Source organism: Carassius gibelio, chromosome B11, assembly GCF_023724105.1.
Source record: "Carassius gibelio isolate Cgi1373 ecotype wild population from Czech Republic chromosome B11, carGib1.2-hapl.c, whole genome shotgun sequence".
Taxonomy (NCBI): domain Eukaryota; kingdom Metazoa; phylum Chordata; class Actinopteri; order Cypriniformes; family Cyprinidae; genus Carassius; species Carassius gibelio.
This window is the reverse complement of record NC_068406.1, coordinates 3,250,337-3,264,824: the sequence shown is the minus strand read 5'-3', so window position 1 is coordinate 3,264,824 and position 14,488 is coordinate 3,250,337. Positions and strand designations below refer to the sequence as shown.

The following is a 14,488-nucleotide window of genomic DNA, read 5'->3' as shown; positions in this document are numbered from 1 at the left end:
TGAATGCAGCTTCCAAAAGACAAAAAAAAAAGCTGCTTAAAATTGTATTCATTTTAATACAGTCACACCAGTGCGAGTACGTTCAGCAAGTCATATCATCAGTTGCTAAATTCAGATCTGTGATCGCTTGCTGGCGCTGAGCCAGAGAAAGACGCGTTTTTACAGCGCTGCGCATTATAACCAATCACACACGGTTCTGTTGAGCTTTTGAATGCGTCACTCGCTCACTGACTGACTGAATACCTCTTTCTGGCGAATTCTCTCGTCAGAAACAACAAAGTGCAGATGTGTGTACGAATCTATAATTAAGATTTCAGTGATTTTAATAGGGGTTTTTGAGAGTGACTGAGCTCTAGACAGTCAGTGAAAATTATCTTTAATAATGTAAATGTTATTTGCTCTCTTTCTGAACAATGAAAGATTAGCAGCAATATTTATATCACATTAACTTTCAATGTTAAATTCACATTTAATATAAAGTCAGTTGTATTAAAAATATGTTATGGCATGACACCTATATCTGTTAGGTTACTTAAGTAAACATACAGGGTTTTATAATAAATTACATAAATTGGAGTAAAGGCTGATGAAATATATACATTTATACACACACACATACATTACATACATTTTATCTATGTATCTAAATAAAAATAGGCTCAGTATATATGACCCAAAGTAACTAGTAACTAACTACTTGAGTAGATTTTTTATCCGATACTCTTTTACTCTTACTCAAGTAACTATTCAAGACTAGTACTTTTACTTTTACTTGAGTAAATATTTCTAGAATTACTTTTACTTTTACTTGAGTACAGTTTTTGGGTACTCTACCCACCTCTGACCATGGTCATCAAACCACTTGGAAGTGGTTTTGGCATTGTGGGCAGGTGACGTTGTTTCTGTTTCAGAAGTGGCTTGGTATCTCTTTTTCTGAAGACGTCTGAGTGTGGTTACTCTTGATGCGCTGAGACTGGCTTCAGTCCACTCCTTGTGAAGCAGTTCTTGAATCGTCTTTTCCTGACAATCTTCCCAAGGCTGTGGTCATCCATGTTGCTTGTGCACCTTTTCCTACCACACTTTTTCCTTCCAGTCAACTTTCTATGAATATATTTTGGTACAGCACTCTGTGAACAGTATGTATGTATATGTGTGTGTGTTTCTGTTTGCACACAGCTTTTTCTGACAAACAAAAAATCTAAACATCAGGTAAGGTCAGGAAATGTTGAGACTGTCGACTTCCGATGCCTTTCTCCCTTTGCGCCTCTGCAGCACAGCAGTGTAGCACACATTGATTGGCATATGTGCATTACAAACAGAGAGCTGCAGAAGTGAAGCCCTCCCTCCTTTTCCAGTTGTGTTTGTCTTGGTGTGGAGGTGAGTGTTGATGAACAACAGACTAAGCTACCTGTGCCTCAAATGTACAGCTAATTATCCTATCCATGACTCATTAAGAGCTACCATGTAAATTAGCTAAAATATAGCCAAGGCAATAGGAAGTGTAGTACTGTAGGTTAGACTAGTGCAAGTTCTTTCACTGCATTCAGTTTATTTACAAACCTGATTCCAAAAAAGTTGGGACACTGTACAAAATGTGAGTAAAAAATGAATGGAATAATTTACAAGTCTCATATACTTATATTTTATTCACAATAGAATATAGATAACATATCAAATGTTGAAAGTGAGACATTTTGAAATGTCATGCCAAATATTGGCCCATTTTGGATTTCATGAGAGCTACACATTCCAAAAAAGTTGGGACAGGTAGCAATAAGAGGCCAGAAAAGTCAAATGTACACATAAGGAACAGCTGGAGGACAAATTTGCAACTTATTAGGTCAATTGGCAACTTGATTGGGTATAAAAAGAGCCTCTCAGAGTGGCAGTGTCTCTCAGAAGTCAAGATGGGCAGATGATCACCAATCCCCCAATGCTGCGGTGAAAAATAGTGGAGCAGAGTTTCTCAGAGAAAAATTCCAAAGAGTTTGAAGTTATCATCATCTACAGTGCATAATATCATCCAAAGATTCAGAGAATCTGGAACAATCTCTGTGCGTAAGGGTCAAGGTCAGAAAACCATACTGGATGTCTGTGATCTTCGGGCCCTTAGACGGCACTGCAGCACATACAGGAATGCTACTGTAGTGGAAAGCACAACATGGCCTCAGGAATACTTCCAGAAAACACTGTTGGTGAACACAATCCACCGTGCCATTCGCCGTTGCCAGCTAAATCTCTATATGTCAAAAAAGAAGCTATCAAAACATGAGGCCAAGGCTCATTTAAAATGGACTGTGTTCTTTTTGGAAAACTGGGACGCCATGTCATCCGGACTAAAGAGGACAAGGACAACCCAAGTTGTCATCAGCGCTCAGTTCAGAAGCCTGCATCTCTGATGGTATGGAGTTGCATGAGTGCATGTGGCATGGGCAGCTTACACATCTGGAAATGCACCATCAATGCTGAAAGGTATATCCAAGTTCTAGAACAACATATGCTCCCATCCAGACGTCGTCTCTTTCAGGAAAGACCTTGCATTTTCCAATGTGACAATGCCTGACTACATACTTCATCAATTACAACATCATGGCTGCGACGGAAGAAGGATCCGGGTACTGAAATTGCCAGCCTGCAGTCCAGATCTTTCACCCATAGAAAAAATGTGGCTCATTATAAAGAGGAAGATGTGACAAAGAAGACCTAAGACAGCTGAGCAACTAGAAGCCTGTATTAGACAAGAATGGGACAACATTCCTATTCCTAAACTTGAGCAACTTGTCTCCTCAGTCCCCAGATGTTTGCAGACTGTTATAAAAAGAAGAGGGGATGCCCGTAAAATGATACATTTTCTCAGTTTAAACATTTGATATGTCATCTACTGTATATTGTATTCTGGATAAAATATTGAAATTTGAAACTTCCACATCATTGAATTCTGTTGTGTCCCAACTTTTTTGGAAATTGCATATATTTATATAATTTCATATAGTTATACAGTATCACATGAAGACTAACGTTTTTTCCACCTAAAATATTACAAAATTGATTTTATACAGTAGATCAATAAACAAGAATTTAATATTAAAGGGTTAGTTCATCGAAAAATCAAAATTATGTTAAGGAACACTGTTTAAGATATTTTAGATTTAGTCCGAGAGCTCTCAGTCCCTCCAGCATTGTGTACGGTATACTGTCCATGTCCAGAAAGATAAGAAAAACATAATCAATGTAGTCCATGTGACATCAGAAGGGTCAATTAGAATTTTTTGAAGCATCGAAAATACATGTTGGTCCAAAAATAGAAAAATGCTGTGAAGAGAGAACTGAAGATGAACACCGTGCCGAGCCAGATAACAAACAAAAGATTGACTCATTGGTTTTCCAATCACTAGAAGTTCTTTCGCACAGTTCAATTCAATAAACATGAGGGTGAGTTATTAATAACATAATTTCGATTTTTTTGATGAACTAACCCTTTAAGAAACGTACGTTTTAGATAGAATATTGAATATTTTTGATCTATTTCACCAGCAAATATTATTTCAGTTTGCGTCTCTGAGCAACATGACACTGTTTTGTTCCTGAATGAATTAAATATTTAAATTATTCGGTTCAGTTGTAACGACTCACTTATTAACAGTGACTTGCTGCCACCTACTGGCAATTTTAATTTCACATTTAAAGTATCTTTTTATTTAATTTTTTTATTTTATTGTTTTTATATAATTGTAAATATCAGTATTTAACAGTTTTATATCAGTTTTATGTTTAAAATATCAAAACAGTATTAATGCAGTATTGTAACTGCAGGTTAAATTCATTCATGTCCTGCATTGAACAATGTGTAAAATGTCCCTTCTAATGTAGTTTCTGTGTTTCCTCTGCATTGCAAAGATTAATTTTCTCGATGCTGAATTTGGACTGGTAACATCCCAAATTATTTATTATTCTAATTGACTGATTCTATTTTAAAAAATTTACTTAAAAGATGATGCACAATTCAAAAGGCTTTATAAAGGTAAAAATGCTCATAAAAGGTAAAAATCTATTTAAATTTATTGGAAAAGATTTATTTCTATCACTGCTGTGAACTTACCACACAGAATATGAAGAATATCAAAAACCTTAGGAATCAGCTGTACACGGTAGTCCTTAAGATATTGTCACAGTTGGTAAACCGTGATCTCGGGGTGTTTACACTTTGTGGTGAATTCTGTGTGTTCCGCGTCTGCACTGATTAGTTTGTGGGCGTTTCCGCTAATTGTATCAGCAACAGCTGCCACTCATTACTCATCCACTATATATTTTCTTGTCTCACATCTTGTGTTTGTGAGATCGTTGTCTAATGTTAATGTGGTTCCCCTGTTCGTCTGGCTCTCAGTGTTGTTTGTGTTTGGATGTCTGTGTTTCCCTAGAACCTCATCCACTCTCCGCACGTTCACTCAGCCACGGACTACTGCCTACACGCCTGCTGCCTACACGCCGGATTACTCAGCTTCTCTCCGCCATCAGCTGGATTCCTAACCTCTTCACCATCATCACGGATTATCGTTGTCTCATCGTCCTTGTTTGTTTGTGTACTCAGATTCATATCTTCCCATTAAACTTGTTAACTCGCATTTGTTCCAGACTGTCCTTTCACCCATCGTCACATAACGATCTCACCACCATGGAAGCAGCGAGCACCAATACCCTCACCGACTTCATGCACCACAGCGTCAAGAGAATGGATCAGCAGCAGGAGAGCATCTCGAACAACGGACGTGCTGTCCAAGCGCTGTTGGCACAGGTGTCCGAGCTCACAGGTGTCAGAGCTCACCCAGCAGATCCATCAGCTCACGTCTCCCAATGCGCCCATCGCACCGCCTGCGCTGTCCGTCCCCCGGGAGATTCCCCAGGACCACTTCCGGCCAGAGCCGCCACTTCCGGCACCGGAGAACTATGCGGGTGAGCCAGCGTTTTTGTAGAACCTTTCTAACCAAGTGTTTGATGCATTTCGCCTTACAGCCCCGCACTTTCGCTACTGAAGAGTCTAAAGTAGCGTTTACGCTCACACTACTGTCTGGCAAGGCTGCCTTATGGGGGACGGCAGTGTGGGAGAATCAACACCCATGTTGTGCCTTGTTCCACGCCCTATCCGAAGAGATGAAGAGAGTCTTCGACCGGGCCGCAACCGGCAGGGAGGCCGCCCATAGTCTCTCAGAACTCCAGCAAGGATCTTCTTCCGTCACCGACTACTCCATCAAGTTCCGCACCCTGGCGGCCGCGTGCCAGTGGATAGAGGCGGCGCAGTGGGATAGATTCCTGCATGGGTTATCCGACTGTGTTCAGCAGGGGATCTACCTCCTCGAGCTGCCCCCTACTCTCAATGGACTTATTGAACTGGCGTTACGAGTTGACGCAAGGTTAAATCGCCTGGGCCGCCAACCCAGTCCTTCTAGATCTACCATCTCTCCTGTTAGGGGGCGCTTGAGTCGAGAGAACACGGTCGGTTCTATGTGATCTATGATCATGAGCCCATGCAGGTGGGTAGAGTTCGGCTGCCCCGGAGGGAGAGGGAACGGTGGAGGTCCCAAGGACTATGTTTGTACTGTGGAGGCTCTGCTCATAACACCTACTCATGCCCGGTAAAAGAGCCAGCCCGATAGTAAATTTGAGGCTACTATCGGGTGGGATCTCCGCTGAGAAGTCCTCATCAACATCATCCCTCCTTCCAGTGAGACTGCGGTGGAAGAATCAACATCATGAGTGTCAAGCCCTTCTGGACTCCGTAGCCGAAGGTAATTTAATTGATTCTTCACTTGCACATCATCTGAACATTCCTGTCCTTCCTGTGTCTCTCCCCACCCATGTCACCGCACTCAACAACCAGGAACTGCCTCAAGTCACACACCATACAGAACCCATCATACTGATCATGCCTGGAAACCATCAAGAAACCATATACTTTTTTCTCATGGACTCCCCTGTTGCTCCCATTGTTTTAGGTCACCCCTGGTTGTCCAAACACAATCCACAAGTGGAATGGGGTTCTAACACTGTCACATTGTGGAGTGAAAGATGTCATGAGTCTTGTCTGGTTTCTGCTTGTCCTGTTGTTCCTGTTTCTGTCTTTCAGAAGGAGACCATGGTTTTGCCAAACGTATCTGGACCTGAAGGAAGTGTTCAGTAAGTCCCGTGCTGCTCCTCTTCCTCCACATCATCCCTACGACTGTGCCATAGACTTAGTGTCAGGTAAGTCTCTCCGCCTAAGGGCAAGTTATACTCTCTTTCTATTCCTGAGAGGGAGGCCATGGAGAAATACATTTCTGATTCCTTAGCCTCTGGGTTCATCCGTCCTTCCTCTTTTCCAGTGGGGGAAGGACTCTTTTTTTGTGGGTAAAAAGGATGGTTTGCTGCGACCTTGCATTGATTACCGAGAGCTGAACAACATTACTATTAAGTATACTTATCCTTTACCACTCATGTCTTCAGCTTTCGAGAGGTTGCAGGGAGCATCTATATTCACAAAATTGGATTTACGTAATGCTTATCATTTGGTCCGCATCAGGAAGGGGGATGAATGGAAAACCGCCTTTAACACCCCTAGAGGGCACTTTGAGTACTTGGTGATGCCATTCGGGCTCTCCAACTTGCCCGGGGTTTTCCAAGCACTTGTGAATGACGTGTTGAGAGATATGGTAGATCAGTTTATATATGTCTACCTGGATGACATACTGATTTTTTCTTCATCTCTCCAGGAACACGTTCAACACGTCAGACGAGTGCTCCAGAGGTTACTAGAGAATGGGCTTTTTGTCAAGGTGGAGACGTGCGTATTCCATGCACCATCTGTTCCCTTCTTAGGGCATATCGTTTCGTCAGAGGGAATTCGTATGGACCCTGACAAAGTTAAGGCTGTGATAGATTGGCCATCTCCAGACACCCGTAAGGCCCTACAGCAGTTTCTGGGATTCGCCAATTTCTATCGACGTTTCATTCGTAATTTCAGCCAACTAGCCTCACCTCTGACAGCCTTGACCTCCCCAGTACTCCGTTCAGGTGGTCGGATGCAGCTGAGACTGCGTTCACTATCCTCAAGAACCGCTTTGTTTCGGCTCCCATCCTTGTGGCCCCTGATCCCAGACGGCATTTCGTGGTCGAGGTCGACGCGTCAGAGGTGGGGGTAGGATCAGTGTTGTCCCAACGTGCTGCTTCGGTCGATAAGGTACACCCTTGCTCGTTTTTTTTCACATCGACTATCTGCTGAACGTAATTATGACATTGGCAATAGAGAGTTGTTGGCGGTCAAAATAGCGTTAGAGTCAGAGGTGGGGGTAGGATCAGTGTTGTCCCAACGTGCTGCTTCGGACGATAATGTACACCCTTGCTCGTTTTTTTTCACATCGACTATCTGCTGAACGTAATTATGACATTGGCAATAGAGAGTTGTTGGCGGTCAAATTAGCGTTAGAGGAGTGGTGCCACTGGTTGGAGGGTTCAGGGGTTCCCTTTATTGTTTGGACCGATCACAAGAATTTAGAATACATCAGAACTGTCAAAAGAGTCAATTCCAGGCAGGCTCGGTGGACACTTTTTTTCGGTCATTTTGAATTTCCAAAAATGTCAAACCCGATTCTTTGTCATGTCTTTTTGATCCCTCCGCCCGTCCCGTTACTCCCGAGTGTATTTTGCCTGAGAAATTAGTGGTCTCAGCACTTTTATGGGAGGTCAAGTCGAAGGTAAAGATGGCCTTCGAAGGGGTAAACGTTATTTGTGCCGGAGGAGTTAAGGTCCGAAGTTGTTCAGTGGGGTCATCGTTTTAACGTGGCTTGTCACCCAGGGATAAGTATAACTAATGGGTTGGTTAGACAACGATTCTGGTGGCCAAGTATGGCTCGCGATGTCCGCGATTTTGTTTTGGCTTGCTCAGTTTGTGCCAGTGGTAAGTCATTGTAATAATATTAACTCCAAATTCGTCGAGAAGAAGGAGGCGGGAACCGGCGGATAATCAATAGACATTTTAAATGATTCAAAATAAACAAATAAAAACCAAAACACAACTAAATGCCCAGGCCTGGTCCTCTCTCGTCCTTCAAGGTCGTTGCTCCAGTTTTATATCCTTCCATCTCCTACGTGGGACTCGAGACCAGTGGTGGGTCGCAGGTGTAGCTCATCTCCAATCACTACACCTGGCCTCACTCCTCGTTCCCACATCTCTCGGCCCTGCCCCACTCATCACTGTCATCTAACCGACCTCCTAATGGACTTCTTCAACCGCTGTCTGTCCCTTCAAAATCCCTGGTCCCATATCGCTCTAGATTTTGTTACTGACCTCCCGCCGTCTAATGGCAGGACGGTCGTTTTGACCGTAGTGGACCTGTTCTCGTAGGCGGCACATTTCATTCCCTTGCCCAAATTACCGACAGCCAAGGAGACATCGGTCACTGTTCTAGATCACGTCTTTCGGCTTCATGGCCTCCCGGTAGATGTGGTTTCAGACAGGGGATCTCAGTTTATATCCAAATTTTAGAAAGAGTTTTGCAAATTGTTAGGGGCTTCAGTTAGCTTGTCATCGGGTTATCATCCCCAAAGCAACGGACAATCTGAGCGAGCCAACCAAGATTTAGAGAGGACGTTGCGATGTTTGGTCTCCAAGAATCCTTCTTCCTGGAGTCAACAACCCACTATGGTGGAGTACACCCACAATTCGTTGTCAGTGTCAGCTATGGGCCTCTCTCCATTTCAGTGTAGTGTAGGGTACCAGCCACCAGCGTTTCCCAGTCTGGAATCTGAAGTCGCGGTCCCCTCCACTCACGCGTTTTTTCCAGAGGTGTCATCGCACCTGGACAAGAGCCCGCGAGACTCTGCTCCGGGTGAGGGAGCGCACTAAGGCCAAGGCCGATCGCCACCGGTCAAAGCCTCCCGTCTACGTCATGGGTCAAAAAGTGTGGCTTTCTACCAGTAACATTCCTCTGCAATCCATTTCTAATAAATCAGCTCCCAAATTCACCAAAATCATTAGTCCGGTGACAGTCCGCCTCAAACTACCTCCTGCCTACATGAGGATACACCCCGCCTTTCATGTGTCCAAAATTAAAACCGTGTTTTATGCATGTATTAATCCACCTACTCCATCTACTCTCGTAGATGGGGAACCGACATATTCGTTTAATCGCATTCTGGACTCTAGATGGAGGGGACGAGGATTCCAGTATCTGGTGGACTGGAAAGGTTACGGTCCGGAGGAGAGGAGTTGGGTACCTGCTAGGGACATATTGGATCACCTTATTGGATACCTAATTGATGACTACAATCAGCAGGTAGGCCCTTCTGGGAACTCCAGGAGGAGTTCTTGGGGGGGGGGGGGGGGGTACTGTCACGGTTGGTAAACTGTGATCTTGGGGTGTTTACACTTTGTGGTGAATTCTGTGTGTTCCCCGTCTGCACTGATTAGTTTGTGGGCGTCTCCGCTAATTGTATAAGCAACAGCTGCCACTCATTACTCATTCACTATATATTTGCTTGTCTCACATCTTGTGTTTGTGAGATCGTTGTCTAATGTTGATGTGGTTCCCCTCTTCGTCTGGCTCTCAGTGTTGTTTGCATTTGGATGTCTGTGTTTCCCTAGAACCTCATCCACTCAGCCACGGACACTTACCTTCCGCTCTATTCCCCGCAGTTTCTGTGCCACTCTCTCCTGCTGCCTACACGCCAACATCATCCGGATTACTCACCTTCTCTCTGCCATCAGCTGAATTCCTCACCTCTTCACCATCACCACGGATTATCGTTGTCTCATCGTCCTTGTTTGTTTGTGTACTCAGATTCATATCTTCCCATTAAACTTGTTAACTTGCATTTGCTTCCAGACTGTCCTTTCACCTACCATCACAGATATCAGCACAATAACACACTCAACAAAATATCATCTACTTATCGTTGTATAAAATAAAATCCCAGAAAATATTGAGATAAATATGTAATATTTCACACCACTAATATATTTAACTTTTTGTTTAGAAAATAATTTAAATAAATATAAGAAGTGCCCTCTTTTCTACTTGAGCCCCTGCCCCTCAAAATGTCTGTGCATGTCCCTGTTCTAGGTTTTTGTCCATGGAGTGGACATGGAAAAGCAATATCGTCAGAAGAGCCAGTGTGGTGGGCTTAGACTTTAGACTCAGAAATATCTACACCTAACACATTTTCCCTTCTTTTGACTTCTTGTTTTCTCTTTTTTCCATGTTGGAAATTGGTTGTTAGACATTGTTTTGGCTACTTTGTTTAAAGTTACTTCTATACAATATGCATTTTTCATGTTATATTGTTGTGGAGACATACAGTTTTGGATCCTTCATGTATTTCTTGAAGAAATTGTTTACATGTGATCACAACTTGATATTTTGTCATGTATATTCCAACATTTTTTTTTTTGCCCTCTAAAAGAGTTTTGTCTTCTAATGAAGCATTTGCAGCATAGTATGAACTTGTAATTGTATTGTAATGCCATATGCTTCCCTGACATGGCTTTCTCAAAAATTCAAATTTGTTTCTTGAATATAATTGCTTGAAAATCATTTGGAAATCCAGGTGAAGGAACTGCCCACCTTCAAGGATGTCGATTTCAGAAACAACATGCAGCGAGTGTACATCAGTGAAGAGGAGAAAGAAAAGCTTTTGGATAAACTGAACAGGGACACAGAGGTGAGATGATTTACATATTATTACATTCGGCTTAGATGTACTTATAACTATATTGTGTTCTATGTGAAAATATTTATTTCTAGTTTTTACCCCCTTTCAAACTGAGAAGCCGAGCTCTAAAAACATGATAAAGCAGTGTACAAGACCTTAAGAAACATTCTCATCTGCAAATAGCAAAATATAGTTTTTCAAATTTAAGAAAATGTTTCATAGACTATTTCTTGATTAGTATACAAATATGAAATTGTACCATATATGCCCTTTTGCATTAAGTAGAGGAGGAAATATTTTTTTTATTGCACATGATGATATGGTCTGCTACCTATATTACTGTATATCAAGAAATCTATATGGAAGAACTACCGTTTATTAAGGGACATATTGAAATTAACAGCATGTTTGTATGCCTGTATGTGTTTGGCAAGTTTCTTGTACGTTTGAAGATCATGGACTACAGCCTGCTGCTGGGCATTCATGATGTCGAGAGGGTGGAGCAAGAGGAAGTGGAAGAAATGAAAGCCCCTTTAAGTGAAGAGGAGGAGGATGCAGAGAATGACCTTTCGCTTATGGCTGTGGGGTCTTTTGGCACTTCCCCTGAGGGCATTGCAGGGTACATGAGCTCTTACAAACCTCTTGGTCCAGGACAGTTTGACCCTTATGTTGATGTGTATGCCATCCAGAGTGCAGCTGGTGAGTCACATTCCAGTAGATAAGTTTAATAGGTCAGCATTATTTACACGTCAAGCTGTTCATGAAATCATTCAAATAAATAACGGATAATGATAATTAATGCAAACCGCATAAATACCAATCTCAACTTTTCTATAACCTTGAAGCCATTCATCTTTTCATGAAGATAATTCTAAGTTATAAAAACAAATGTCCTTTACTAATTTTGTGCTGGTTTTCGATGCAGATTCAGATTGATCAAATTACATCTGCTTTGAATTTGTTTAAACCCTTCAGAGTCAATGTTTTATTCTTGTGTTTGTCTCTCCTTAATCTAGGTTCCACACACAGAGAGGTATACTTCATGGGTCTCATAAACATTCTGAGCCAGTATGATACCAAGAAGAAGGCAGCCCACGCAGCAAAAACAGTCAAGCATGGAGTAAGTGACACTTTATGAATGGAAAACTGAGGCTTTGTGTAGTTATTTGAATATATGCTTTTTACACGTTTATTGTAAAAGAATTCAACTGAGCTGTAAATGTGTAATTGGTATTACTGTTTGTCTGTCTGTTTTGCATTGTGTACATTTTTCAATATATTTATTTTTCTTTAAAGGCTGGGGCTGAAATCTCTGCAGTTCATCCTGAACAGTATGCCAAACGGTTTCGGGAATTCATTGCAAACATCTTTGCCTAATTGAGAGCATTTTAAATATACTCTTCCAAATCTAGTGCACAAAATGGTAAAAAACAAAATCAAATTGGATACAAAAACCTTTATTTGGAGCTGGTGATTTGTACAAATTAAATTATTTGAAAAGCATTATTTAATTCAGTTATTTAATGTTTAGCATATATATGTGAATGATAAAAATTATCGCTCTAATTTGCAATAAAAATGTAATAATGCAAATATAAAATGTATACAATAAAACTGACTCCATGAAATGGATGTGCAGTTATAACTGTTAAAATAGTTTAGAATGTGACATTTTAGTCTGCAGGAATTTCAAATGGTGAAGATTTCAATATGCATTTTCACAAAATAAATATGAAAATTTGTTTGTCATTTAACCCCTTTTGACGTTTTGATGTAATGTTCATATTATAGCCTTGAGTGTCCATCCAGTAAAATGGTTTCCAAACTTCCACAAAAGCAAATCTGCCCTTAATACTGCACATTTTTCCAGTGCCTGATTTTCCCTTGTCATTAATCATTCTTAGTGTAAACGCTTTTTCTCTCTTGAAGCATATTTCACCACCAGACACATCCTTTTTTTTTTCCTTTAGAGTTGAGGACTTCTATTTCATTCCATACTTTAAAACGGAAATACATGTTTGATTAACCCAATTCTTCTTGCTCTTCCACTTATCACCTTTCCCCCAACTATTACACTATTACAGGTCAATCAGCACATTTTTGGCACAGTACTGGAGAGAGTGGTACCCTCTCATATATATGTGTGTGTGTGTGTGTGAGAGAGAGAGAGAGAGAGAGAGAGAGTGAGAGAGAGAGAAATTAATGTTTGGAAATTAAGAAAAAAAAAAGAAAATCGAATCAAATCAAATCACATTATATATATATATTCTTTTTTTTTCTCTTAATTTCCAAAAAATAACATATACAACATATACACACACGTAAATGTACAATTGTGCTCACAATTATTCATAACCTTGGGATTCTTTTATCAAAGAAGGCTATTAAATAAGTCTGCATTGTTTATCCATTTGTTCTTTCATTCGAAAATTTAAATAAAATAAAAAATCTAACCTTTAATTGAAGATAAAAGTGAAAGTGGGGGGAAATCACATTAAAAAATAAATATTATTCTCTTGTACACAGTAGGCACAATTATTGGTCCCCTTAGAAATTCTAACACTAGGGTGACATAAAATTATCCAGCCCTGGCCTCAGGAATTTAAATATGAAGGAAATTATCTATAATCAATGATTAAAATGAGTAAAATCAATTAATATATTTCTCATGTGCAGCAAAAATAAATTAGACCATGGCTGTAAGAAAAGAGCTAAAGCATTAAAAATCTCCATTTCCACCATCAGGACAAAAATTATCAATCAACAGGAAAAAGTTACAAATCTGCCTGGAAGAAGATGTGGGTCTATTTTGTCTTAAAGCAAGGTGAGGAGGATCGTTTGAGTGGCTAAAGACTCCAAGGATCACAGCTGCAGAAGATAGTTGAGTTTTTTTTGTTTGTTCCAAAAAATGAAAAACATTTAACAGGTCTCCACAAAGACCAAAAGCAACCAGGAAATGTACAAAGCTGTTGATTAACAATATGATTAACAGGACACTATAATTTATAATAATGAGGGTGTCATTTAATTTTCATTCATGCATTTCTCTCTGTACCATGCATTCAACAACTGTGCTTAAGCCTTAACCTCTGCTTTACTGATATTAATTTCCATTTCATATGCAATAATGAACTTGAATGAAAACACGTAGTTATGCCTTCCATGGTTTGAGGAAGCAACTCAACCATCTTGAGCAAGAGAAACAGATATTTAGCAAGACCATAGCTATTTTACTGACACCAGGTGGTGCTATAATGTGAATTTAGTTTGCTCATTTAAAGTTTTCCCATTTCTGACTCAATTCTTGGCTGTTTTTCTGATTTTCACAAAAATAAACTGACATAGAGACTCTCTAGAAGGAAAAAGAAAGAAAGAAATGTGTCTAATCATCCCACAAAAATAAATAAATGAAATAAACCAGGAGTGTTCAGTCCTGCTTCGGGAGGGCCACTGTCCTGCAGTCAGCTCCAGCCCCAAACACACACACCTAAACCAGTCAAGCAGGTCTTCAGAAAACGTTCAGGCAGATGTGTTGACACAGGCTGGAGTTAAACACAGGACTTTGACCCTCGTGACTGACTAATTTTTTTACTGCACTTTTGTTATGTGCTTTTGCTAAGCTGACGTATTTAAATACATTAACAACAAACAAAACAACAACGACTTGGCCTACAGTCATATAGTCTAAAAGAATGATCAAACAATTGAGCAATTTCAGACCAGTAATGTAGATTTTAAAAAGATCAAAATTTGACTGGAATGTCTTGTGGATTGAGCTGCTCAACCTGATCCTAGAAGATCTTCAAGA

General features: G+C 40.6%; 2 protein-coding genes and 1 long non-coding RNA gene across 5 annotated transcripts in view; all 3 read left to right on the top strand.

Annotated features, from left to right (window-relative positions):
* Positions 1 to 12,434, top strand: part of pip4k2cb (phosphatidylinositol-5-phosphate 4-kinase, type II, gamma b) — a 36,874-nt gene extending 24,440 nt beyond the window's left edge. For all 3 annotated transcript variants that reach the window (XM_052569036.1, XM_052569035.1, XM_052569034.1), the window contains 4 exons: positions 10,576 to 10,689; positions 11,115 to 11,379; positions 11,697 to 11,800; positions 11,977 to 12,434. In XM_052569036.1, the coding sequence (XP_052424996.1) occupies positions 10,576 to 10,689; positions 11,115 to 11,379; positions 11,697 to 11,800; positions 11,977 to 12,057 (564 nt within the window). In that variant the 3' untranslated portion in view covers positions 12,058 to 12,434. The remainder of the gene's footprint in view (positions 1 to 10,575; positions 10,690 to 11,114; positions 11,380 to 11,696; positions 11,801 to 11,976) is intronic.
* Positions 4,961 to 6,754, top strand: LOC127968126 (uncharacterized). Its single transcript, XR_008155897.1, has 3 exons — positions 4,961 to 5,783; positions 6,122 to 6,237; positions 6,744 to 6,754. It is a non-coding gene; the product is annotated as an uncharacterized LOC127968126 (long non-coding RNA).
* LOC127968125 (uncharacterized) lies at positions 8,752 to 10,413 on the top strand. Its single transcript, XM_052569039.1, has 2 exons — positions 8,752 to 9,305; positions 9,665 to 10,413. Exons 1-2 carry the CDS (start codon positions 8,919 to 8,921, stop codon positions 9,935 to 9,937), a joined length of 660 nt encoding a protein of 219 aa, XP_052424999.1. The 5' UTR covers positions 8,752 to 8,918; the 3' UTR covers positions 9,938 to 10,413.
* Positions 12,435 to 14,488: the final 2,054 nt, after the last annotated feature.

Excerpts from the sequence above, each read along its gene's own strand:
- LOC127968125 (XM_052569039.1), top strand. The coding sequence starts at position 8,919 with ATGGGTCAAAAAGTGTGGCTTTCTACCAGTAACATTCCTCTGCAATCC. Across the intron at positions 9,306-9,664 it reads TTGATGACTACAATCAGCAG|TTTCTGTGCCACTCTCTCCT; the intron begins GTAGGCCCTTCT and ends TATTCCCCGCAG.